Raw genomic sequence first — 26526 nt, 5'->3', positions numbered from 1 at the left:
CCCCATAGATTGTAGGTGAGCTCTCTTGTTATGTTTGCTATCTGGGCTTAGCTGACATTTCTGAAGTAATTTAGTTAAGAGGAAATGAGTTGTTCCCAGTAGAGAGAGCAAACGAGTGGAGTGAAGGTAGCCAGCGTGATAAATGGCTCTTTCATTTGAAGATCTCCAGAGCTCGTTTACGGCTAATTTTCTGTATTGGCCCCCTTTGAGCTATTAATGCAATCGGCAGGGATGGGGGCCCCTCTCCTCTTAGCTGCCCCATTAGAGCTCCCATTAAGCCAGTGAGTCTCAACTCCATGGCAGGAGTGGGGGGAGTAATGAAAGGTGCTTTTTAAACTCTCCTAATCTAAACCGGCAGAGGGTGGTTAATACGATTTGAAGGGGGCTGGTCAATGAGCAATCAATAAAGTAATAATGAGAAGGATTCGGTACATTAACAGTCTAAAAATCCAACGAGACATTAAAAAATCATTCTTAACTCTCAGTTCCATTAAGATTAGGAATCTGGGCTGGGAGGGGGCAGGGTGGTGCCCAGCTCACGTAAATGATCACTGCCACCATCCTACAGCCTAACCTAAAGAAGGCTCACCTAGGCTTTCAGAAAAAGTTTTTGGTGCAATTAGAGGCCAACATGCAATTGGCTTGACACCTTAGATAGCAGAAAAGATGCTGGGATTTCTTGGAAAGGCCGGAGTGGCTGGAGTCCAAGGTCCAAATGTTGTGACTGTGGGGCATTTTCCTTGGTCTTAGGGATATCCTGTTTGGCTAGTTTCAGTTCAACCTCCGGTTCTCTCCCACTTTTTGCCCGTTAGTTCTGGCCCCTTCCCCACATAAACACTTTGATTGGTGTGGATTTTCTCTGGGTGGGGGGAGATACGGAAATTGCCAATTTCAATTACAAGGGGTTCTGTTGGGATTCCTCCTTCTGACCTAGGAGGTAAAAGCACCCAGAATCTGTCGGAGCCTTTGAGAAGGGTATGAGTTTCCTCTCAAATGGAGAGGTTCACATTTCCAGAGCTGACTTGGATCCCAATTGGTATTTATTCAACTAGAGACTCTCAGCTATGTTTCCAGCCACCCAGGGAGTAATCAGAGTTCATAGAATTTCAAAGCTGGAAAGGTTAGACACTCTTCTCCAACTCCCATCCCCATCCCCATCCCCCAGTGTGGAAACTGAGACAGAGAGAAGACAAATGATTTTCTCAAGGTCCCACACACGGAGTAAGTGATGGGACCTAACTCAGTTTCCAGCCTCTTAGGCTTTGCCCCTAAAGGATGCCAACACTGGACATTTGTAATTTTTTTTATGTTCCAGCTTTCTTTGTGGGAATCCTTTTATTTTTCTTTCCAGGATTTTGGTGCTCACATTTATACACATGCTCTTATATACATGTGGAATAACATTTAGCCTGCAGGTAGATGAGAAACGATGCAAGTATGAGGAAAGCGGTGATCTGCTGGTGAGAAGTAATTACTTCAAGCAATGCTCTACCTCTTGTGGCTTCCTGGTGTAGTTTCCATATTTAAGTCCAGGTACATTACAGAGGGACTTATGCTTCCATCTATTAGATGGGTTCATTTCTTCCTTCTCTCCCCCCAGCAGGTCAGACCCACAGAGGACCTGCCTCCAGTCAAACACAAAGATCTCAAAGCTGTGATTTCATACTTAAGTTTAAAGAGTAAAGATGAAGAGCTAACTTATTAACACTTTGGCTCTATAGAGTCCACTAATGAATAAGATTTTCTCCAGTTTTCCTTCCTCTCTCTTAAATAAAACTCCAGTCCTTGTAATGAAATATTGATAGGGTTTTAAACCTTTTTTTTCTTCTCCTCCCATATAATGCAAGTTTAAAGAGAGGGGAGCAAATTTGGGAGGTGTTACGTCCAGAAGTTGGCCATGCTATCCAACTGAGAACTGAAGAGGGGAAAAAAAAAAAAACCTCCCAGTTTTAATGTATGCACAGAAAATTGTAAACATGTAAAGAACTGAAAGCTTCACGCTGAGTTTTGCTATGCTCCATTTCCTTACCATTTCCTGCTGTCGCTTTAAACCTATCTTAGTCATCTCTGGGTTCCGTGGGCAGGAGGAGTGCACTCATAATTACTAACAAATCAACCGGGCCCTGTTGCTCCCTGGGTTTATTGATAAGCTGGAGGAAAGCAGAAGGGAAAAGACAAAGAGAATAAAATATGGGGTTAATCAGCTGAGGAAGGCATGTGTGAGAGTGGTGGGGAAGGTAGATGCTAACAGTAGGACGGACTTAGAAAAGCGTAGGGACAAGAAATATGTAGAGTCTAGTCTAGGGGACCAAAAGGAAGGCCCGGGTGGGAGAGAGGTTTAGAACCTGAGGATGGGAGAGTAGAGGGTGCAAACAAGATTGATACTTAAATTAGAAAATAGAAATATAACCTGAAGCACCTCTGCTCAAATAGTCTTGGTCTTTGAGGGGAAAAAACGAGGCCACCCTCCTCTTCCCCCTCCCCCTAGACAGTAGAGTGCTGAGGGGAGCTGACTGGGTGGGTGATATTTAGGTGATAATGTATATGCAAAAAGGTACAGCCCTTGGGAGGGAGCGATATACATTCCCCAAAGGAAATTGCTCTTGTCTGGTAAATCAGGCAATTAACAATAGTGAAATGAGAGGGCAGGTTATAAAATGTCTCTATAGACCTAGCTTTTCAAGAGATTTGGCGCCTGGGACTGTGAAAAGTGGGTAAAATTCCAGTTCTCAGGAGATACTCAGTGATCCAGTCTGGGAAACAGGAACTGAACTTACTATTTTCAGCTTAGTGCTAAGGTGTAGGGCAAGCCGTTAAAATATTCTTTCTAAATAGTATTTAAATTTTAAAATGTTGCTGAATAGCAAAGATGAGAATTTTTATATATTTTATTTCTGTAGTTCATACCATGTTAAAACTACAAAGGGCCGTCTATATTTTGGGGAAAAGTTTTTCCAGGGTTACCATGATTATATATTATTTGCTTATAGTGCTTGAATATGAATCTTAAATATAGAAATCAGGACTGCAGTGAAAAAAAAGACATATTAAAATAGATGTGGATATTGTGCAAGATAATTAAATGACAGAGTGTTCCCACCCCAATCACTGTTTTTTTAAGTAAGTCACTTAAATCCATATTTTACTCAAATTTAATTAATACACTTCAAATTTGCATTGGTTCACTCTCAAATGAGAAGCACTTCACTGATGAGACTATGATGAGGAGAATCAGAAAGAAGAAAGCCCCCTCTGTAACTCCCCACCACCGCCGTGACAGGGCAGAAGATTCACTCTGTTACCTAACATCATTCATCTGCCCTGAGACAGACTCTGTAGACAGATCCAGAAATCCCAAAATGTCTACTAAGAAGTAGAAAAAGGGAATGCTTCAGTCTTCCCATCCACTTTCCTCAGAAAGCCCTTTCTACAGGTGTTTGAAAAGGGCCAAATGCAATTCATAGTAAATAAAAGATCTGGGACCTACCTGGCTTTTAGGAGTCTCTAAATAATCATGGAGGTCTGAGTGCTAGGATCTGTGGTAGAGAGAGTAAGCTGTTTCAAGAACCCTCAGGGTGGTTAGTCTGTTCTAGACAAGGGAGGTTATATAACTTATTTTGTGTGTGGGGTTCTAGGCTCCAGATGGTAGAAAGAGCATATCTTTCTCTTACTAGAATTATAGAATGAGACAGAGTCTTTATTAAAGAGGGGGAATGGTAGCATCCTTTTTCATGCCAGAAACATTGCATAAATCCCCTGGACTGGTGATCACCAAATAGTGCTTGAGGGGCTTCAGATCCCAATGGAAGTAGCTAAGGTGTAGGGCAAACCAGGAGGGGACGTTGCCTGGCCAGTGGCTTCTAGAGCCTGCAGAAGAAAAATGGGCATCAGCAGTGTAGAAGTCCAAGGGAGCGAGACTGCCAGGGAACTGGGAGGCTGACCTTTCACTGTTACTCATTCCCAGCTCATTCCCAGCCTCTGGTTCTATCAAGCGCTGCCTCTTCCTGAGGTGCAGATGACACTGAAACACAATTAAACAGAAATACAGGCTGAAGAGACTGAATGCGCCTGGGTAGCAGTGGCAACCAGCTGTCAGCTCTTATTAACTTCCGCATAAAACATACCTTGAGTGCGGTTTGTTATCAATTACTTGCCGAAATGAAACAACTGGGGCAAGGCAAGACCGCTGCTCACATGAATTAGAGTGATTGGTTGATTGATCAGGGCACCTGTTGTAAATCATAACTGCTTCAAACAATCACCAGCCGGTGCTTTACATTAATTTGTAAACAAAATTCATGTCACCGCAGAATTGCTTTCACTGGAGAGGAGCATTTGGGTTCCTTTCTAAATGAATCTGTTGTTAGGATGTTGGAAAGAATGGGATCCACTGTAGAGAAATGAGCAGCTCTTTTGGGCCCAACTCCCCCATTTAATGGTATTATTACTTGGCTGTTCTTGGGCAGGGTGACAGATGGTGCCCACCCTCCTGATCCTCGCCAGTGATGACCATAGATTTGTGTCCAATAGGAGAGGAGGGAAGGGTTCCCATAAAGACCATTGGTGTTACTATTTTATATCATTGATAGGGATGATCACCTTCAGGCTTCAGCACCAAATGTGATTATCAGGAGACAGATGAGGACACTAAGATTCAGAGAAGTTTAGTGAGATGTTTAAGGTCACACAGCCAGCACGTGATGGAATCGAATTTGCCAGGTTTCACAGCACAATCCAAACTCCTGGGTTGCTTGTTTTTCTTGATTTGTGTAGTGAGCGGGACAGTGGCAAGCGACTCTCACATGTCCACACGCATGGGGTAAGTTTCCAGAGGAGTGATGGCTTTTGCATTTGTTTGTACACAGTGCTCTGAACGCACCGCAGAACCACGGGAACAAACACTTCCTCCTGCAGCTTTCCGCTTGGCGCCTGCCCTGTGGCCTCGCCCCTGCGCACGCAGCGACACATTCTATCGGCCGGTCACCAGGATCGAAACCCGGTCACCTTTATGGCATATTTTTTTTTCCTCCCTCTCTAGTTCCGGTTCCTCCCAAATCTGTGACTTCTCTGATGATGAATAAGGATGGCTTCCTGGGAGGCATGTCTGTCAACACCGGTGAGGTGTTTTGCTCGGTCCCCGGCCGTTTGTCTCTGCTCAGTTCAACTTCAAAATACAAAGTAACTGTGGGGGAAGTTCAGAGACGGCTGTCGCCCCCCGAATGCCTCAATGCGTCTCTCCTCGGTGGCGTCCTCAGAAGGTAACCCCCCGTATCAACCACTTTTTATACTGCGCGGTTGCCTAGCAACCGGATCCCTAAGTGCGTGCAGCGGCCGCCAAGTGCTCCGCGCGACCCCGCACGCGCCGCCTCGCCCTTCCGCTCACCTTGCGGGTCTGGGAACCTTCCACTTTCACTGCCTGGCACCTGGCGCCCCTCTCCCCATCCCCAGGACCCTTCGGGGCATTCTCTACCTTGAATGGGACCCACGACCTAAACTTACCTAAAACAGGAGTTTCATGGAGCAACCCCTTTCGTACCTGCAATGTACTCTAATCTCTACTTTGTTTGAAAGTGCACTTGGCGGCCGACTAAGTTGGTCCTGTCCCACTATTGCATTGTGCCCCGCAGTTTGAAAAGCTTTGTTCTAGACTTGTGTGGTTTCCTTTCTTCAGTACCACCACCAGTAATAACAATGACACCACTTTAGAAATATTGACAGTTATTCCCTGGGACCATTCATATGCTCCCCGATATTGGAGAAAGACAATCTTATAGACTCCTTGTGGAAACTGGGGAAGGAGGTGGCTTTTATCTTAAGATTCAAAGCCTCCCCAAAAGTCCCTGCGAACGCCTGAACCCTTTGGTTAGTGTCCCTGATATGAAGGTGACATTGCATGAGATGAATTTTTCAAGTTAGCCTATCTTGGGGGTTGAAAGTCCCTTTCTTTCCTAAAAGTGGCTGGGTGAACAGTACAGCAAAAGAGGTCAGAGTAACTGTTTTTTTTCTTGTAGTTTTGCTCAGACCTTAGCACATAAAAGGAGGATCGTTGGGAAGCCCTAAGGGTGTGACCCACAGACTTTTCTCACTTTGAGTCCTTTTGCTCTGGTCTACTTTGTAGTTCAGTTTTCAACTGAGTCCTTTGAGCCCCACAATGTGGAAGTTGCTTTCAGTCACCCCTGGGCATTGATGGTGGGTGTATGAAACTTACTATGAGATTAAGTGAGATAATCAATATGAAGTGCTTATCACATAACTAAACTCCCTCTAATGCTAGCTTTAGTGTTATTATGATTACCATCGTCATTAGTTTCATGTTTCAGTCTTCCTTCCCCTTTTAACCCAATTCCATTTTATAGCAACTCTTGACCTCTTCCTCTCGAAGCCCATCTGTTTCAGGCCAAGCCTTCTCCTTTCTGAACCATAGAGTTCTTTCCCTTTTTTTGGCAAGGTTGTACTTGCCCGGCTTCTGCTCACCTCACTGGCTCCATGACAAGGAAAGAGCTGGGCTTGTGAATGTGCAACTTCTACCTTCTCTGGACCCACAACCTACACCCTAATTATTCCCATCTGGTATCTTTTTTTTTTTTCTCACCAGATTAAAAAAAGTAAATGACTCAATTTTTTTTTAATGCTCTGTATTGCAGAAATTAAGCAAACCTCAGCAAACTATCAGCAAATAACCAAAAGGAAGAAAAAAAATGTGCTAACCTCAAGTTAAAACCTCTTCAAGCTCCACTGGGCTTTAGCTTGCTAAGTCTAAACTTTGTTTCAGGAACACTCTGAGGTTAATCAGAATGTTAATTCTTGCAATTTCAGAGCCAAATCGAAAAATGGGGGGAGATCTTTGCGAGAAAGGCTAGAAAAAATCGGTTTGAATTTACCCGCGGGCAGGCGCAAGGCAGCAAATGTCACGTTACTCACCTCCCTGGTGGAAGGTAAGCAAGACGTTTGGCCATTTCACGAAGTGGTGGAGCTTAACTGTCGGCTGAAGGCTGACATTTTACATGTTTTATGATTAACTGGAAATCATTGCAATTGTTGTGCCCTTTTGAGTTGGATGTCAAGCGATTGCTTGAGAGAAGTTCAAAGGTCCTTTTACTTAGAGGGAGCGGCAATTGTCCAGAGGCCAAGGGACAATGCAAGGGTCCCTGAGCTCTTGAGAGTGCTCAGGTCTAGTCTCCAAGCCAGTGCAGGGGTCGTCTCTGCCGCCAGGTGCAGGACATGGTGCCTGAAACACCCTCTGTATGAACTCCTGCAAGAGTAACTCTGTAAGAAGCAATGCATTCTATACCCCTTCTCCTTCCCAGATTTTACCTCTGAATCGTCAGTAGTAGAAAACACATTGTCGATTTATGAAACTATTGTTGCATTCATGACCTCTAATGATTATTGTAAAACTCGTGTCACTCCCAGGGCCCCTATCTCCTGCTGCTTACCTGGGACTTATTGTTATTGAAATATAGCTTTATAAGGCCAGTGACCTAGGAAAAATATGGGGTGGGGAGTGAGGAAACATGGAGGGGAGTCGTGTATGATCTTCACTTGTGAATTTAAAGGCCCATACTTATAACAAGCACACTCTAATTTGCTCATCATTTTGGGATTGCAGATGATACTTATGGTATGTAATAAACAGGATCTTCTCCACAGTCTAGAACAAGAGGATCTGCATTTGAATCTGTGGGATGTGGAAGGGATAGGAAATAGAGCCAGATGGACCTAATGGAGGAAGTTGTAGAATTTTCTCTAGAGTCTAACATGTAGGTCTTGGTTTTTTCTTCTATTTTTATGGATGTGATATTATGACACTCCTGTGGGGAGTTAGTTTTTAGAGGAGGGGATCTTAGAATATTTAGGCAGCAACCATAAAGTCATCACATTTACAGGCATTGCACTTTGCTATCTTTAAGGCAAAGTTGCCTGGCCCAAACTTACCCCCAGGGACAGCGGTCACTAAATTTCTAGACCACACTTATTAGTGGTTGACTCTTAGCCTGGGGGTTTTACTTTTTGCCCTTTAAGGTATTGCTAATATCACAATCTTCATTTGGAAAAGCAGTCAAAGTAATTTCAGCCCAAGACAGGGATTTAGGTGGAAAAGGAAGGAAACTGGAAAACACACTGAAATGCCAATATTCATTTGGCAGTTTTCAGCGTTACGAGTTGTTGTAAGCACTGTACCTGAAGTCTTTGGTTACTATGCTAATGATGATTAAAAGTAAGTCATGCTCCTTAAAAATAACGTAGCTATGGGATAATTCAACATATCTCTTTTTCATGTCGGGATCTTCCCTTGAACCCTGAAGGCTGTGCTTTAAAGGGCAATCATGCTTGATTCGAAAGGGGCTTCCACATAAGTTAAGGAATCTTTCAGCTGTCCGGGTTTTCTATAGCTGCTGTGTCACCTTTGTGCAGTAGAAAGTCCTTAAGTAAGAGAATGATGGCAGGAACCTCTGAAGAGGAGAAACCTGAAACCTAACTGGCAGGAAACTGACAAGGAGAATAAATATTTCATTGCTGGTTAGAAACGGATCCATATACGATTTACATATTCTTTAATATATGTGGACATAGACACACAGGGATCTATATTTGTATATATTAGTTATTATAGGAAGATACAAAAGATAGGAAGACTTTTAAATTTTATTTAAAGCAGGTGTAACAGATGCTTTGAAAAAGAAAGGGGGAATCTGGCTTGACTATCCAGCTCACTGTCTATCTAGGTGCAATTGTAAGGTAGCTCCTGAATGTCTGCCCACCTTTCCCTTAAGACAAAGCATGGGGTGTGGGGGACCTGAAGCTATTCAGGGGATGTCTAGCTAGGACTTGGCTGGAAGGATGATCAGGGAGAGGCTGGAAAGAGCGGCAGGAACAAAGTTTGTTCCATCAACGTTAATTACGGTCTGAGAACCATGTTTAGTTTGGGCATCTGTCTCATCTTTGCTATTAACCCTTAACAGTTGGCCTCTTTTGTAAATAATAACAGAATTGACCAGGGAACGCCTCCTGCCCTTGGGATGCTCAGGGACTGGGTGCTGATTATTTCCTCTGCGGTTGTGTTTTCAGGAGAGGCTGTTCACTTAGCTCGGGATTTTGGGTACATTTGCGAAACGGAGTTTCCCGCCAAAGCTGTTTCTGAGTATTTGAACCGGCAGCACACGGACCCCAGTGACCTGCACTCCCGGAAGAATATGCTGCTGGCCACCAAGTGAGTGTCCTGGACTCGTGGTCCTCATCCCAGACTCCCAACCTGCGGAGCCGCCTCGCTTGGGAGGAGGCGGTGGGAGCGGCAGCGCAGACTTCCTCCGTGGGGCAGGGAAGCAGCTCAGTGGTGGAAAGCCCGTGGATCGCTGGCTAGGGAACCCTCCCAGCTCCGCCCCCCTCCGCACCCCACCCCTCAGCGTTGATTGTGGGCTTCGTATTTGTGTGTTTTCTCTATTTCCTAGTTTCTGAGAGGGATGGCTTTATTAATCCGAATCCAGGCTTTTTACAATTCACATCCCCAGCCCTGGGGATGGCAGGCAGACCTTTTCCTGTTGGGTCCCTGTTCCAGTTCTCTCCTGCATCCCTGGATGCATATTTCTCCGTGGAGTCCACATCTCCCTGTCCTAGCCACACAGCCACGCGTGCTCGCTCAGGGTGTGTATATGTCACCCACGTGCACCCATCTCTACCCGCAGCTCTAATTACTCTCTTTCCAACGTTGCTGTTTGGCATCTTCCGCAGACGTAAAATTTACTACAACTCCAGAGGGGAAAATAGTAAATCTCTGGCTAAATTTAGGTCTAGAGCTCATTTGAACTTTTACAGTGGGTTTTCTATTTATTTGATTTACTCCTGTCTTTGGCTTCGATGTCATATTGCTGGTGTTTTATGGCCGGCTCAGGCCTGAAGTGGGCGGTGCTGCGTGCGCCCGCACGTTTCTCTCGCAGGCGCGGCCCAAACAGCGGCGCTCATTTATTTAGTGCTGGAGGACGCGGTTTGTTCCGTTGACAGCGTAATTTAAAGAAATATATGGAAGGCTGAAAAATCATTTGCTCAAATTTGTCCAGATGTTTTTGAGACGTGATTGGAATTTGATTGCCCCTTTCCGCAGGGTCAAAAAATATTAATGTCCCAGAACTTTAATTGCTTACAGACCCTGGTTTGGGCTTTGAAGATTTAAAATGTTTGACTCTAAGCATTTGTTCTCCTCAGTTCAGCATTTCCTTTTTTGGCACTTTGGTAATGAGTACAAACTTCAGGAAAGCCTTTAACCATCTCTTCCAACGATCAAAACCTGGCACCCACCGTCTTTTTAGAAGGCTTTCCTCTGATGTACCAACTAGCACTATAATAGATCTTTATCAGTAAATTGCCCTCCTACCTCTTGCCCTGGTGGCTAGTGGCAGGGGAACTGTTGGTGCTTTATAAAAGAGTAAAGGTACTTTGGGGAAAAAATAAAACTAAAGTGGATAAATTAGATGACAGGATTCCACAAACAACTCTGTGGTTTCCCTAAGGAGTGCTTGTGGCTTCTCTTAGGCCAGCACTTCTTAACCTGGGGGGAGTATCAGAATCAGCTGGGAGCATTTTCAAGATAATTATTTGTGGACCTAGCCCCAGGCTCCCTGAGTGGGAATCAGTGAGGGTGGAGGCCTGGATGTGTGTATTTGAACCCCACAGATGATCCTGAGGTATCTCTGACTTAAGAACTGCCCTATTTAGGTCAGAACTGTCACCCGTTTCTTCCTGGTTGGAAGGATGTACGTATGCATTTCGAACAGCGAAACGAGTAGTGAGAGGATGCCTGGTAATGTCCTCTACCCATCAGCCTTAAAACCAAACACCTTTTCTGGCTGCTGCAGGTTGGGGAGGAGGTATTCTCCGTCTAATTCGGCCATTTCTCCTCCTGGGAGTAATCCCCTGGGAAAAGGTGCCCCAGGGTCACTGACATGGGCCTCCAGGTATCTGCCCTATTCACCTGTTGGCCAGGCCAGGTGTCACCAAGTGTCAGACTATCCCAGGGAGGCCTGTGATTGGCGTTCTGTAGTTTTCCTTTTCTCACCACCCTGGTGAGAAGTCTGCCAGCCTGTGAAAGGCTATGACCTTTGGGATGCCATACCTCTGACCACAAGGTGAACCAAGCCATTGGACCTTCAGGGCTAAAATCCTTTTGTCCACCTCCTATATTAAACATTTCTCAAATAAGTTTAGTCCATAGTTAGGCACGCAGGATTTCTAAGGCTGGGAGATTCCTCTAAATTGTCAGTGCCTTGAAATAAAAACCTTCAGCAATAGAAATCTACCCTCCCTGGAGTCTTAACCATCTACCTTTAGGTTTTATTTAAACAATGTGGGAATCCTTTTATATGGACAACAATATTGTTGTACAAAGATCTTCGGTAGCCTATACTTTAAAAGAAAGGGAAAAAGGAGGGGGGTGGTGGTGGTGGGAATACTTCCCTTCTCAAATACTGCAGGTAAACAGCTTTTTGCTTTGAATGGAATCAGCATTCTCTCCTGGAATAAACAGTTGCTTGCCCTGGGCCATGCAAGGCTCCAGCAATCTGCTTCTGTGCCAGGGACAGGCTTGTGGCCCAGGGCCCTAACTCTTTCCCGGCTTTTTGAGTCTGATCACCAAGAGGTTGGAGAGGCAGGGGAGAGGAGGGGGAAAGGGCTTTTAGAGGAACTGTCAGGTAAGAGCTAAAAATTACTGAAGACTGCAAATCAAACGCTAAAGCCTAGCACATTTCCCAAAGCGGGGTTTATGCAGTACTGGAATGAAGGGGGAAAGACGGGCGGGGGTGGGGGGGTGGGGGAAAAGGCCAGGCTTTGGGATGGAAGGGGTGCCTAAAGTCCCCACCCCCGCTTTCCTTCCAGTCCCAGCTGCTCTAGAAGGGAGAACGCTGGGAAAGGAAACAGAGCGGAATCGCCCACATTAGCCTCGCTCTCCGGCTCTCCGGTGACCGGGCGCCTCTGGGCTCGTGTGAGCGTCTCCTTTCGAATGTCAATGACAACGACACTCAGGGTGTTTTTTGTTGTTGTTGTTTTGCTTTCTTATTGTTGTTGTTCCTCTCCCGCCCCTTTGCAGGCAACTTTGTAAAGAATTTACGGATCTGTTGGCTCAGGACCGGACGCCGATCGGAAACAGCCGGCCCAGCCCCATCCTGGAGCCGGGGATCCAGAGCTGCCTCACGCACTTCAGCCTCATCACGCACGGCTTCGGCGCCCCGGCCATTTGCGCCGCGCTCACGGCCCTGCAGAACTATCTCACCGAGGCGCTCAAAGGCATGGACAAGATGTTCTTGAACAACACCACCACTAACAGGCACACGTCTGGGGAAGGCCCAGGTAGTAAAACTGGCGACAAGGAGGAGAAACACAGGAAATGAAAAATTAAAAAAAAAAAAAGGAAAAATGTTTTAAATACAAAAGGAAAACAGAAAAAAATTTAATTTTAGCTTTAAAAATATTGGATTGGCTTTGGAAGAATTATATTAGGTAGAATACACATACAATCAAAGTTTAAAAAAAAAAACAAAGCTAAATAACTTAAAAAAAAAAAACAAAAAAAACTTGAGGCGTACCACGGAGCAACAGTATCGGTTCTCAGTGTCTATTTCAAGATACACTTGGAGACAACCGTCCGGATTTTCCACTTCGGTTCTTTCGAGCTTAGTAATACTGATAATAAAAAGAAAACCATGATTTTTTTTTCCCTTTGGAAAATAAACATAAGACTAAACGTGAGAAAACTCTAACTTATTGGAAGAAAATCGGAGAAACCTTGTCGGTGTCAGTGCTTTGAGAGCTGGTTGACTGAGACGCACGAACTTTTTAAATTTTTAATATATTTTTAGGAAACTCTCTGGCAGTCCCCGTCCTTCCACCTCACCTCGCCCCTCTCCCAGCCACCCTTTTTCTACGTTGCCCTCCCTCCCTCCGGCTGTCACGGGAATCTTCCGGGATGAAAAGGCGTGTGGTTAGCCCTCTGGTGCACTGTTGCGGTCCCCTCGGTGACCCCGCCCCCGCCCCGCCCTGTGTCCTTAACTCAAGGGGGCCCAACTCCCGGGCCCTTTGCTTAATTAGGGAGGGCGAGGGCGGGCGGGGCGGGAGGCCCTCGGGGACGCAGGCGGTGGCTGCAGCTCTCGGGCCGGCTGGCCGAGGAGAGGCTCCCGCGGCCGAGGAAAATCCGGACCAATAAGTTGATTCAGACTCATCAGTTCTTTTCCGAAACGTTACTAGTTCCCAGCCTTGCCAGCATCTGCCTACAGAGCATCTTGCATTTGTTATCATATTTGTGTCATCTACCAATTTTAAGAACAATAGTAAAACCCAAACACAATATGAATACGTTGATTAGTATGTAATTCCTTCGGAGGGGTATGTACCATTTCATTCTCTTCTGTTTTCCAAAGCTTTGCCCGCATGGTTTATGAGCTTCTTCAAAGAGGACTTGGGCTTCCTACACAATCTATAAGGTACAGAGAAAAAAAAAATGCGATCCCTTTTTAATCAAAGCCTGTGTGTCAGAATTCTGCAGGTGCACTTCTTTAAAGAAGCTCAAAGGGAATAATTTAGAAAGTGGCCAATAAGAGATTGAAGCAGCTTTGAGTCTAGTTGCTAACAGATACCTCAACACAGAATTCCGGGGAAGTGGGGAGCTGCTAAATGAATTTTAGGGGAGAGGAGTAAGTGTTCTTGGAGCCCAGTATTTTAACATTATTGCCTTGCCTTTAAAACGGATTCCATTTCCTTGGGCTCTTTGGCGATTGTGGGGAAAGCAGCAGCTTTGCTAGTGGTCGAGTGGTCGTGGGGAGGGGGGTAGTGCAAGCTCCCGTGTTTCAGCAACAATTGCTTTCTTACAAGATGCTTTATGAATGAGGCGTTTTTTCCCCCTCCCAGACGTGCACTTGTTTTGGGCAATAATGGTAAAATAATGCAAAGTGAAAGGAGATGTATTTCAGCTTTGAATGTTACTGTCTGGATACACTGGGACTATTCCCAGTGGATAAAGTTTCATACATTTAATATCTCTCACTTCTGGCAGCCCTGCTCCTTTCTTGGGCTTCACCTGAGTATTATCTTGAAATAAGATCTGAAACCCATTGTTCTCACCGTCCCCAAAGCAGTGGGAAATCCCCAGGGGCGAAGGAGTGGATGACCTAGGTCTCTAAATAGAGTGTGCATGAACGCATCTCTTTAAACAAAGTAGGCATTAGGACCTTTGCAGCATCCCTTGAAGATAAAGATCCAGAGGTTTGTTCTGCAGGATTTACAGTTAGGACCCACGGGGACTCTCAGGTCTGCCGCCTCATGGGCCTTGGCCTGGGGAGGAGGGAGGTTAGAGGGTCGGATTTAGGAACCTGCTGAGTTTTGCACTGACATTTTTATGAGGGGGGGAGTTAGGGAGCTGGTTTCAGGCCACCAGGAGGGCCCAAGCAACGGCTGATGTCAGACCCCAGCCCATCCACGGCAGCTTCTTTGGGGGCCTCTGGGTGTGCAGGGCTCAGCCATAGATGAGCTGATAGGAGTGCAAAGGCCGGTAACTAGACCTCAGGGAGCGTGTAGACACTCCATCTCTTCCCAGCTCAGAAGCCTGCGCCTTTGTCCGAGGGCCTGGCCGCTTGCATTAGACGTATTCTGATTGTCAAAGGCCGGGAGAAACCGCACTGAAAACCATCGTCTCCTTTCCTTGCAGGGCAACGCGCCCCACGCGTGTGACGTGCGAGAGACGCGATGGACGCGCCTTGCTCTTACTGTGCAGGTCCCGAGAGCGTGGGGGCCACTCGCGCCCAGTCGTGTTGAGGACATAGAATCAGCCGCTGGAGGGGCCGCGGGCCGCGCGGGCCCTTCCCGCTCTCGGTCTCACCCTAAGGGCTAAGGCGACCGAGAAAGCCCGGTGCTCCAGTAGGTAATGGGGCGGCGCCCCGCGGGCTGCAGGCGGGAGGGGTCTCAGCGCTGCCCGAGCCCCTTGCTGCCAGCGGCCGCCCCGGGCGCCAGCTTCCCGAGGGCCAGTGGCCTAGAAATGTCCAGGGGATCGGAAGCTTCCCCCGCCTTTGCCGGTACGCAATCTCTCCACCCTCAGGCTCCCAAAGGCGGGTGATGGGGTAGGAATTGTCTTACTGGGCTACGCAGGCTCCTTCGTCGCCCTTCGCCCTCCTCCGTGCGTTCCCTTGGCGCCCGGTCTGAGCAGAGCGCTTAGCACCTCTCCCCCGCACCCCGCCTCCACGCAACGTGGAGAGAACCCACTGCCCCCTCTCCCTCCCTCACTTCTCCTTTCCTGTACGACCCCCGCCCCCTTGCTTTCGTTAGCCAGGCCTGCTACGTTTATCTGATAATTGAGTTATTAAAAGATTTGGTTTCCTTGGGCCCATAAATCAATAAACAGTGGGATTAACTCAAGAGTTTGCCTTTTAAGTCAAGGGAAACGTTTAAAGCAAGCCCCTTTGAGTCTTGTTTTCAAACTAAACAGGTGAGTTGCAGCTCTCCCCCCACCCCCACCCCCGCACTCTTAAGACACTGTATCCAAGCCGCGTGCCCCCTCCTAAGTGCCCGGTCCCAAACCAAAAGAGCTAAAGGTAGAAAGCAAGAGTCAGGACGTGGCAGCGTTGCCCTCACACTTTCCACTTTGCAAGTTCCTTTGGAGGTTCTAAAGGTCTCCTGACCATTCTGTGTCCAGTCCTGCCTCCTCTTACACATATTGTGGCTCTCCTGGAAGCAAAACAGAGAAAAAAAGGGCTGTTCTGGCCGAGGATTCTCCCCTAGTTAGCTTGCTTTTTTTTTTTTTCCCTTCTCTCTGGCACCACATCCTTAGCTTTCTCCACCCCTACATAAAGAACTGAAGAACCTTTCAAAGACCTGGCTGTTTTATTTTCTTTGGCCAAGGAAACCACTTTCTCTCAAGCAACTATTTTATATCCTATGAAAACTTCGGTCGAATGGAAAACCTGAAATACCCCAAACTTATCTACACACTGTTCCTCCGGTACAAAGCCTTACTTAAAAGGGCAACTCGTTCCTACTTAGAGTGTTTATAGGGAGTTTGTCCTCACATCTGATATCCTGTATGCGTAATACATTCTGTGGAAAGGAAATAACCTTAAACCATCTGATGTTGCCTCAAGAGCCCAAACAGTGTTTCCCCTCCTGTGCCGATGTATGTTAAATGATCAGGTTAAAAAAAAAAATTCGTTTTGTTTTCTTTTAAAAAGTAGAATGAACACTATTCTTCTTGAAATGCCAAAATCGACTCCTCTGTTGAGTTCGTCTCTAATTCACTAACATTGTTTTTGACACACAATCGAGAAATATCAATCTATTGACTCTTCACGAGAAGAGCTCTGGAGGGTATCCATGTTAAGTTTGTATATATTTATTTATGGTTAATTTAATGGGAATGTGTAAATATGGCGAGCAGGTAGTTTGGGATTATTTATCTGTGAATCTATACCTCTGTGAATGGGTGGTTAAAAAAAAAAACAAACCGCTTGACCCTAGGTAGAATCCTATCTGAATTTTTCTGTTCTTTATAGACAAGCTGTTATGGTAATGGGTAGAAATTGGTTTATTGTCCAGTGTTGACCTGATTTACATAAATAAAAAGATTGTTGTGTTTTTGTTGTGTTTTCATCTTCAGTTTCTTGAGTATAGATATTGTTTAATTCTACAGACAGAAAAAAATTATTGCCAAGAATTTTTTTTTGTCCCCCCCCAATCATTGAAACACAGGCAGTGTTTTCCTTACAATAAATACAATAAATTTTGCTTCCTAGAAAAATGGACACTTTTGTTTTCACTAGAAGGTGTTTTTGATTTTTTAAAATTCCAAATTGACACTCTTCTCTCCTATTTCTACCTGGATTTGCAATAAAAGCTCATGTTAACTGCATCTCTTGGTTTATATTGCCCTTTAAAAAAATGAGGTTGTCAAATTACTTACTTCCCAGGTTATTAAAAGACTCCGTGTCCCAGGAACGAAGGGCCTCTGGGTCCAAGTCAAAGATGATGCTCCCTTCATGTTGCTAGTGGGATGGCATTCTGCCATGATGTCTTTGATGGAGATGGTGCAGGAGAGAAGCCCACAGGGCCAGGTATGGGCTCCTGCACCCCCATACCTTGGGATCTGGGGGAGTTAACTGGCTCATTTCAGGACTGAACCCAACCCTGACCTCACCAGCAGTGCAAGGCCTTCCGTAAACGAATGAGGAAAAGCTCCCTTGACCAGAGGAGGAAAGAGGCTGTCTTAGGAGGTTTCCTACCTTAGGCTCAGAGGATGCCCAGGGAAGCCAGAGCTTTTCTCATTTGGGTTAATGGGCTGCAGCCCAGCCCTAATGGGCTGCAGTGATCAAACATCTTCTCAATCTGTATTTCATCCCAAGGCTTGGGTGTCTTCCCTGAGGCTAGGAAAGTAAATCCGTCCAAGCTGTTAAACGGTTTGCACGAGTCACTGTTTCTCTTTGGACCTCAAAGTCTTTATCTGTAAAATGTGGGCCTCCTAAGGTCCTTTCAAACATTGTCTAGTTTAATTATAAAAAGCAGGAACAGAAACATGTATATACATTTAAGGATAACTGGCAAATTAAATCTCGATAACCCTGGCTTAGGAGAGTGCTTAGCATATAGTTGGCACTCAGGTAATTAGTAATATGCCTCCCATATCAATTTTCTGTTTTTCAGGTGACTCATTCCCAGTTGGACTTCCCTATAGGGAAAGACAGAAAGGACAATGGAATCTGCTTTATGTGAGATTTTCCACTTCTTGGCTTCCCTATTAATTAAAAAAGGGGGGGGTATCATGGCTAGAATTATAAATGAGTGAATCATAAAGGGAAGGGAAGTAGAAGGAAGAAAAAAAACACAAGGGAAGTGTGATTAAGAGGGCATGCAATCCATTTATCTAGAAAGAAAATAGGTATATGCCTTTGTCTCTGGCTCAAATGTTTTACATTGAGTTTCCTTTTCATTTGCTTTTTGGAGAGTGAAGGGTTGGTTACCACTAGGATTATACAAAGGATTATACAAAGGTATACAAATTTATACAAATTTCCATATCCTATGGCAAGTTTTCCTACTGAAGGGTTAACACCAGCTCTGGAGAAACAGACCTTCCATCTATTATTCCATAGGTAAATTCCACACCACCTCCTCTTTCCACCACTATTTGACAAGGATCTGAGACAGTCACCTTTACTACCCCAAACTCAAGGTCCTGAGGGGCCTGAATGTGAGGAAAGAACTTGAGGAGAGGGAAGGAAAGATAGGAAGCCAGAGAGAGCCTTGCCTAACAAAATGGCCCTGGGCTGCTAGTTACAGCTTCTCGCCGGCCTTTTTGTTACTGTCTTAACCAGGCTGCAGAAGCAGTAAGGAAAGAACGGCAGCTGGAACCGCTAGGCCGTGGACCCTGACCACAGGCCCAGCGCGGGGACGCTGGGTGACCTTGGAGGAGGTGACCTGGAGGCAGCCAGCCCAGGTGCGCGTCTTCCAGTGGCCAAGAAGCCCGCCTGCTCGCCCGCCCGCATTAGCGGCTTATGGGCCCTGATTAAAAATAATGCTAGGAGAAGAAGAGCCGATTATTTTTTTATGAGGCCACATTCTTTCTCTTCATTTGCAAAAACAGTCCCATGGGGTCCTTTCCCAGGGACCCCGGGCAGCCAGAGCTTAGAGCCACCAGAGATATACTGGCCCGATGGGACGTGTGTCTTCTTGGGGGCGCTCATGACTCCCGACGCAGGCTGCCTTCCATGCGTGGACTTCGAAGTCGGTTGTCTGTCATGTCGATGCCTCAGAAATTAAACGTGCAGCTCACAAGTCCATTAATTTTAGCTTCCCATTAATCTATTTATAAGTGAGCCAGCAATGGCTCTATAAATACAGTCCTATAAAGTTGAACTCCTTCCCATAAATCTTCTGAGTTGTTTATTTACATGTATTTCCTCGCCCTCTAACAAGCTTCGTTTCAACTTGGGGAAGACCCGAGCCGACCCGACCCGCCACGGGGTGGGCTCACCCCTCCGCAGCTTCCCTGCAGGAATCGTGGGCGCCTTGGAAAGGAGGAACTGAGCGGGGGCAGAACACGGAGGGCGAAAACTCAATTTTCCTTCTTGACTTTGTTTCCTTGTGTCTATCCCAAACTCATGCTCTCCGTTATTTCCCATCACAAGCTCCACATTGATTTATACCGTCATAAACAGCATTCTTACGACTATAACTTCTCTCATAGCTTGGGGTGAGCTCCTTTTTCACTTCCCTGGCAGCCACTACTTTTAAATCAGGCCTCATAAATAATCCCAGCGCTTCCTGAGGGCGAGGTCAGTCAAACGTCTCCCCGGGTCCACTTTCTTGGCACGGGTCCCTACCCCAGGTCACAGGCTGGAGCACTCCCACCGCCTTTTCTCACGTTTCCAGGACGCAGCCGCGGACAGCAACGCGGAGACTGGGCACCAGCGCTGAGCCATTCACACCCCCGGCCCAGTCTGCGTGCGTACGTATCGCGCGTGAGCCGCCCCTGCCCGCGCGGAGCGCACGCACGCAGCGCCCCGGCCCGCGACTAGGCACGCTCTCCGGGTGGCTGGGCCGAGCGTCAACGAGCGCGCACGCGCAGACGCCTACGCACGCGCACGCACGCACGCGCCGCGGCGCCCCGGGGCGTAACTTCGGGCCCAGCGACTACCCAGGGCGCGGTCCGCGCGTCAGGCCTTTCGCTGCGCGCCCTTGAGGTCAAGTTTGCAAACCGGTGCCGCGTGGGCAACCTTTTTCTTTTTCTTTTTTTTTCAAACTGTTTATGCTGAGATTGAGGGAGAGTTTTTGTCACACAAGTTCAACACGTTCTACGCTGCCGCTGGTCTCAAACTAGCAAGGTCAAGCGGCGATTTTTGGCCCACTTGTTCGGAACCTATTTGTTCCTAACCACTCTGCTGCTTTTCGCTTTTTCTGTTTTCTCGGACGGGCTGCAGCCTTCTGGAGCTGACTCAGGCGAGAGGCGTCCAGACTCAAATAGGGGTCACGCATGCTGCCGGGAGAGGCCTCAGCATAAAAATGCTCTTTAAAATTTTTAAAAAGCAGCACAATAGCCAATGGACTTAGCAAACCGTGACCTGCCCAGGCCGCTCGGAGGGCAGCCCTGGCAGTCATCTGTGTCTGGACCACCAGTTAACATCCGGGACGTACCTGTTCGCGGACGTATTAGCAAACGTTTCAAGGATGTGGCTGTCAGATGTCATTAACCCACGCGTTTTACTGGGAGGAGGGCCCGTCCAGGGCGTGTTTGCGTAGAATATGCTGGGGAGGTCAGAATCTGACCTCTGGAACAGTCAAATGTTCCTTCTTGTACAGACATTTATCAAATGACTGGAGAAAAGAAGCTGGCACATGAGCACTGGGGTACAGAGGCGTGGAAGGGACGCTTGCAAGTCTCTGGGGAAACTCGGACCCAAATCGAACACTAAGTAGGCTGAGGTGGAGGATCGGATCAAGTCAACCCAATGAGTTCTAGCGCTCCCTGCGTGAACCATCAGGTCCTGAACGCTAGAACCTGGCGTCCGGATGCGCAAGTAGAGGCTGGGCCGCTTGGAAACACCTGATGACCTGGAAGGGCTGGTGGCTGTTCAAGTGGGCAAAGTGAGTGCGACCATCCGAGTTTCCAAGGAAACAGGATTTTAGATAGTTTCTACACAGCAGTGGGTTTTACTGGGAAACTGTCCACCCTTGTAGGTTTGGGAAGGGGCGGGGAGGGGTTATACAAAATGGCTGGGAAAATGGCAGTCAATGCAGAGAAAACAAGTGTCAAACCAAACCAAATCTTAGTGCTCCATTAACCAACAACCCCCGCCGCCCCCGCCCCCCAAAAAAGGTGCTAGTGCTAACTTTGAGATCAAAGTATCAATCTTGGACCAGGTTGAATTTTGTGTATATGTTATTCTCATTGATAAATGATTCTACCAGAAACAAGGTATGAGACCTTTTTAGGGGGTTGTAGTTAGGGCTTTATCTCTCTCTCTCTGTCTCTCTGTCTCTCTGTCTCTCTGTCTCTCTCTCTCTCTCTCTCTCTCACACACACACACACACACACACACACGCACACACAAAGTATGGGAATTCCCTAATAGCAGGACTACAAAAACATCCACAACAAAACATTTGCCAGTGTGAATTTTCTTTTCCAAGGGAGTCCCATGTGTTAAGGAACCCAGGAAATGTTTTTTTGTTGTTTGTTTGTTTTTTGTTTTTAGGTTTTAGGGCTCTTGCATTCAAGAGAATTCTTTTGGCCAGAGATTCCTAAAGACAGGAAACTACCAAGATTTGAGGCAGAAACACAGTTGACTTGTTTTATGGGTTGTTTTACGCACTTTCCCTTTTGCTGTTTTTAAGAAGGGGTTAGGGTTAGGGTTAGGGAAGGGGTGGGTACGGCACAGGCCTGAGCCCTACCAACAAAATGGACCCACTGAATGATTTCATTCACTTTTATGTGCAATATAAATATTCTTTTCTGCTTCAAAGATAAGGGCCATTCTAGACAATGGGGTCAAATAGTCCAAAGAAGGATCAAGCTGATCTGGGTCCCTGTGACCTTTACCCTTCCTTTAATTCTCAATAGTGAACATCTGTGTTTGGTGGCTAGTGTCTGAAAGTAATAAAGACAATTAGAGCATTTTATTTTTTCTTGGGGGAGGGGTTTGGATGCTGGTGTGGAGAGGTAAAAACTTTGTTTATGATACTGCTCTGCAGTATGAAACTAGGGGAGTAGCAGCCGTAGGCCTTGCTGCTTTGTAGGCCCTGAGGAGTTGAGTGTGGTAATCGTGTACACTGAAGCTCTAGGTAAATCATATTGCTCCTTTCTCGCTGAGGCTGTGGACAGTTTTTTCTTACAGTCCTATCATTTGTCACCTCTGCACCAGAAGAAGAAGATAATGTCCACTTCTCCCCAGCACTGTTCTGAGTTTACTTCCAGCTGTGAGGACAGTTAATGAGGTTCCTGAATACATCCTCACTTTCCCCCTACTTTTGTGAAAGCCCTTCTCTCTCTTGCACCTAAGAACAAACTAAAACCAAACCAAACCCAAACAACTTGACAAAACACAAACACCCACCACATGTTAATTTATTGAAAAGTATTTCAGCTTCCACTGTGTAAAACTTCAAAGTCCACCCATCTTGAGGCCATTTGAAAGGGGCTCAAGTTCTGAAAGAATAAGATATTCCAGAGATAACCAATTAGAGAAATTCATTTCCAAAACAAATATCGAGTGAAATAACACGTTTTTCTCAGTATGTGGCGTCCCTGTGGCACTCTGCTGTGGGTTTTTGATGATTCAAAGCTTGTTTCCTGTAAAGAACATGTATCTGATCTTGAATGAGCAAACCTATTACTAATACATGCATAAACTTACATAACAATTTAAGACTCTTGCGTGAAGTTAAAGTTGAAAAGTGACAAACTACACACACATGCACGTACACACACAGATATAGAATCTCAGTTGCAGTGAAACATTTTTCCTAATGGAGGTTTTTGGAAAAGTCCTATTTTTAATATTCTAAAATTCGTACAAGGAGGTATGTCTAAGAATCAGAGGATGAAGCCTTAACATGAGGGTATTGTTTTCCTGTCAGCTAGACACTGGATGGCTTCTCCGCATGTCCTCACTCGAACGCGTACACAGGAACATGCGTCTGCAGTGCAGTCGTTCTACGTTTAATCTCATATGTGCACAGGCACACACAGAAGACTGTTTTCATTCATCATTCCTCCTTGATGTTAAACATGTGTTGGGAATTTTAGAACTCAGACTTCTCCAGATCATATTTGTGACTTTGTTCTCACACATGCAGTTTAGAAACCTACAAGGTGATAACTAGGTTATTCTTCCTCTCTCTTTTTTTTTTTTTTTTTTTTTTGCTGTTAATAACTCTGTCCTTCTTCCTTTCCTCTCCCCCACTGGTTCCCCCCTCCCCAGCATTCTGTCAAGCAATAGGCTGTAAAATAGTTATCCAGACCAGCAGCCAGGCAAGTGCCTTTTGAGAGTAATTTCTGCCCCAAGCGTTTAGCCCAGGGCAAAGCAAGCGTGCTCTCTAACTGATCAACCTGGATATTTCATTATTCATTAATTTACTGTTTAACCAAATCCCACTCATTATCAGAGGCAACGCTTGGCAGAGCCCAGCGAACAGTAGCAGTTGGTGTCAGGCGTGGAGAATTGGCCCATTTGATCCTGGGCTGTTTTATTATTCAACACCACTGACTGGGAAAAAGGTCCATGAATAATAAAGAGCCAAAGCGTGTTTGAACTGAGAAGCATGACACAGCCTTACAAAACAGCAGTTAGAAAATTAAAGGCAAGGTGGCCCAGACTTTGCATTTTTTATCTTGGCTGTGGGCACAGACATTTATATCCCTACATTGTTTTCAATGATTTTTTTTTAAGTCCTGAAGACAGAGGCATTTGTTTCAGTCAGTCTCACCCTTTCAGAACAGACCATTGAAGAACTCAGGAGCAAACTCACACGGTAAGAAACAAACATGCCTCCAGATGGGAGCTTGAAAACATAATTTCTAACCTCATAATCAGTTAGGTCCTTTGTGGCCCTTCTCAGCTTTGGGGAAGATGTGGGTGATTTTAATTCTCCTTTGGACCTGCCGTCATTCATACCCTGGGTTGGTTTAATAAGATAATTCATGATGCTGATCAAATGCACGTTAAGTTCCCTTTCTGTCCAATTGGTTCCTTGACAAGTCTTTGGCTTTATAAGTACCTGACCACAAAAATACATATAGCAAGGGTTTTAGAGATCCTATAGGTAATATCTAAAATCTCATTAATATGAGAGAAGGGCCTCTGAAATATATAGACGTGAAGGGAAAGTTTATGTTCCCCCAGAAGCACCTTTTTTTTGTTGTTTACACAGGCAATGGAGGTCATAAATTCTTTCCAGCTCTGTTAGATCTGTAAATGCAGTTGTATTGAATACACCTGTTGGATCCACTGGTGGTGAGCCTGAAAGTATGACTGTCTTTAGAACTGACCCACCCTGTCATTCTACTCACATATCCTTTTTATTCATTGCTTTATAGTCCCTGAATAAGTATGATGAGACAGAAAACAGTAATTATAACAGTACCTTTTGTATGTTGCCTTCTACTGCCTCGCAGCCCCTTCCTTTTATTCACATACAGCCTACCTTACACAGAGAAATAAAGCACATGAGCTGTAGCTCTTTCGTTTAAATGAGCATAGTTGTGTAGGAAGAAGTTTCTAGGGACCAGTAAAGTCCATATGGGCTGCCTATACTCATAAAAGTTATATAGATGTAATCTTCCAGGATTCTTCAGAACTTGGTCAGGGTAGAACTGCCTTGGTGCTAAGATACTTAGTGAGACAAAAAAAGGCCCTGTCCAAAGGTGGTGGTGGTGAGATCAAACCTCAAATGATTTTTAATGTAGAAATCTGTAAACAAATGTTGAAAGCACTAGGGGGAGGCTTGGCTTTTTCTTACCTCAGGATAGTCTCTTGCTTGCCTTGGATGCGTTTGGAAACTATTGTCAGTGTGTTGAATTTAAAGTAGGACAAAATGTTAACATGGAAAAGTTTCTTTTAACGACATCAGCCTGACCACTTCATTTTACAGATGCTTAGAGAATGGCTTGTCCAGTTTCATGCATGTAGCTCCTGGCAGATTGCCATTAGAACTTTAGTTTCAAAGTGTTCTTTCCTCTACAAAAGATCTTAGGACTTTGGTTTTTATGCTAAATAAGTGTCCAATTGTTTTTCTACATATCTTTCAGTAGTTTTGAAGAAGAGGCCTTAAAAAATTCTGATCCCATGGGACTGAAGTACAGTATTTTAAAGACAGATCCCTTACGACAGATACTCTCTTGGCATTACAATGTTTTGTATTAGTTACAAAAAGAAGGTGAAAATTGTTCCTCCAACTTAGTTGGGATTGGAGGGTCAGGTTCATAAGATAAAGAACTCCCTTGTTTTTCCCTCCTAATGTGGTGGACCAGGTTCTTCACTTATTTTAAATAAAAGTAAGTGTAAGTTAACATAACTCAGTGTGAACATGATTGAAACTTGTGGCAGATAGAGATGCTGCTTTGACTTCTCAGATCATGCCAGTCATGATTAAATCTGAAACCACACACCTTTAATATGACCACATGTGAAGAACTCCCAAAGTGAAGAAAAGTGGACACTATTAGCCAGTTCATCCATTTGAGAATCACAAGGTCTCTGTTCTGCCTTTTATTCCAGTCTTGCTCCAGATTGAGGTATTGAATCTTACCCTCCAGGGAGGTGTGACTTTAGGACTCTGAAGACTCACTGATGCCCCTTTCAGTCCTTGAGATTTATAACTTGGAAGAGTCTATAGGAGCAGTGTGGGAGAAGCAGGTCTTCATACTCCCTAGAGAAGAGAGACTCTGTTGGAAATTTGGAAGGGGAAGAAATCTTAGCATTTTTCTGGGCTCGATGGATCATAGGGAAAACAGACCCAACATAAATATCACCTCATCTGAGAAACACTTCTTTCCTAACTCCTTTACCTCCTGTTATAATTACTTGTTTTAGCTTCTTGTCCCAGGGTTCTCAACCTTGGCTGCACATTAAAATCACCTAGAGAGAATTTAAAAAAAATACTGACGTCCAAGCCCCTTCCTCTGATTTATTTGATCTGAGACACTGGTATTGCTTCAAAAGATCCTCAGGTGATTCTAAGGTACAACTGGGATAACAAATCAATGCATTATGTTCTCAGAGCACTAACTTCATAACAGGACACTTCCCCATTGTCCTATTATGAAAGTCTCTCCCTGGCCACCTCATATGATAAACTCCAAGTGTAAAGACCATGTCTTAATCAACTTACATGAAACATGTAGTCCTTGCTCATTCATTCAACAAACACTTGCTGAGCAATTACTAAATTGCAGAATTTGGGGACACATCAGTAACAAGACAGACATGGGCTTTTACCTGTGAAATGTACAGTCTTTAGTCCTTGAAGGCAAGTATGTTGACCCTGCCTTTGTGGATCTATCTAGGGTTATCTGATAGTTGGCAAGAGGCATCTTAGTATGACAGATAATTGTTGAGTGCCTTCTCTGTGTCAGCCATTGTGCTAGTTCCTGGCTAGATTAGGGCAGGTGCACAAGGCTGTAAGGGCTCTCGGTTTGGACATGGTTTTATCTGTGCTTTGCATTGATCCATCCTGTGTTTCCTAAACCCTGTACATTTGTGAAATTTTTGTTTAAACCTTACCTACACAATGTATCTCAGATTTTTAAAATCTAAAAGTTTTCGACAGATTGCTAAAATGCCTGGTGGTTTCAACTCCTAATGATGCACTCTAGATGGTAAATAGAATGAGTTTGTATTGATATTTATAGATTGTTTCAATTTCTTTTACTCTAGTTCCACCCCAAGCTAGGACATAGTATATTTTTCAGGTAATAATGAATTTGAAGTTTATATCTGCGTATCTTAATATGGTATGCCTCATCAACATTTCCTTCTAAATCAAAGTATCCATTATTTAGATAAAATA

The 26526-nt window shown here is 45.2% G+C and overlaps 2 protein-coding genes across 12 annotated transcripts in view; both read left to right on the top strand.

The window, feature by feature from the left end:
- Window positions 1–16602, top strand: part of TFAP2B (transcription factor AP-2 beta) — a 30327-nt gene extending 13725 nt beyond the window's left edge. For 3 of the 10 annotated variants that reach the window (XM_082411688.1, XM_082411690.1, XM_082411685.1), the window contains 5 exons: window positions 5039–5258; window positions 6817–6935; window positions 9070–9211; window positions 12077–12336; window positions 13404–16602. In XM_082411688.1, the coding sequence (XP_082267814.1) occupies window positions 5039–5258; window positions 6817–6935; window positions 9070–9211; window positions 12077–12336; window positions 13404–13465 (803 nt within the window). In that variant the 3' untranslated portion in view covers window positions 13466–16602. Of the gene's footprint in view, window positions 1–5038; window positions 5259–6816; window positions 6936–9069; window positions 9212–12076 lie in introns of all 10 variants that reach the window. The other 7 variants (XM_082411689.1, XM_082411691.1, XM_082411686.1 and 4 more) reach the window with 4 other exon arrangements.
- Window positions 16603–16709: 107 nt separating this feature from the next.
- Window positions 16710–26526, top strand: part of LOC309637314 (uncharacterized protein) — a 537821-nt gene continuing 528004 nt past the window's right edge. The window contains exon 1 of one of the 2 annotated variants that reach the window (XM_082411732.1): window positions 16710–20604. In XM_082411732.1, the coding sequence (XP_082267858.1) occupies window positions 20567–20604 (38 nt within the window). In that variant the 5' untranslated portion in view covers window positions 16710–20566. Of the gene's footprint in view, window positions 23491–26526 lie in introns of both variants that reach the window. The other variant, XM_082411731.1, reaches the window with a different exon arrangement.

Source organism: Balaenoptera physalus, assembly GCF_965194825.1.
Source record: "Balaenoptera physalus genome assembly, chromosome: 11".
NCBI classification, from domain to species: domain Eukaryota; kingdom Metazoa; phylum Chordata; class Mammalia; order Artiodactyla; family Balaenopteridae; genus Balaenoptera; species Balaenoptera physalus.
This window is presented reverse-complemented; position numbering and strand designations above follow the sequence as displayed.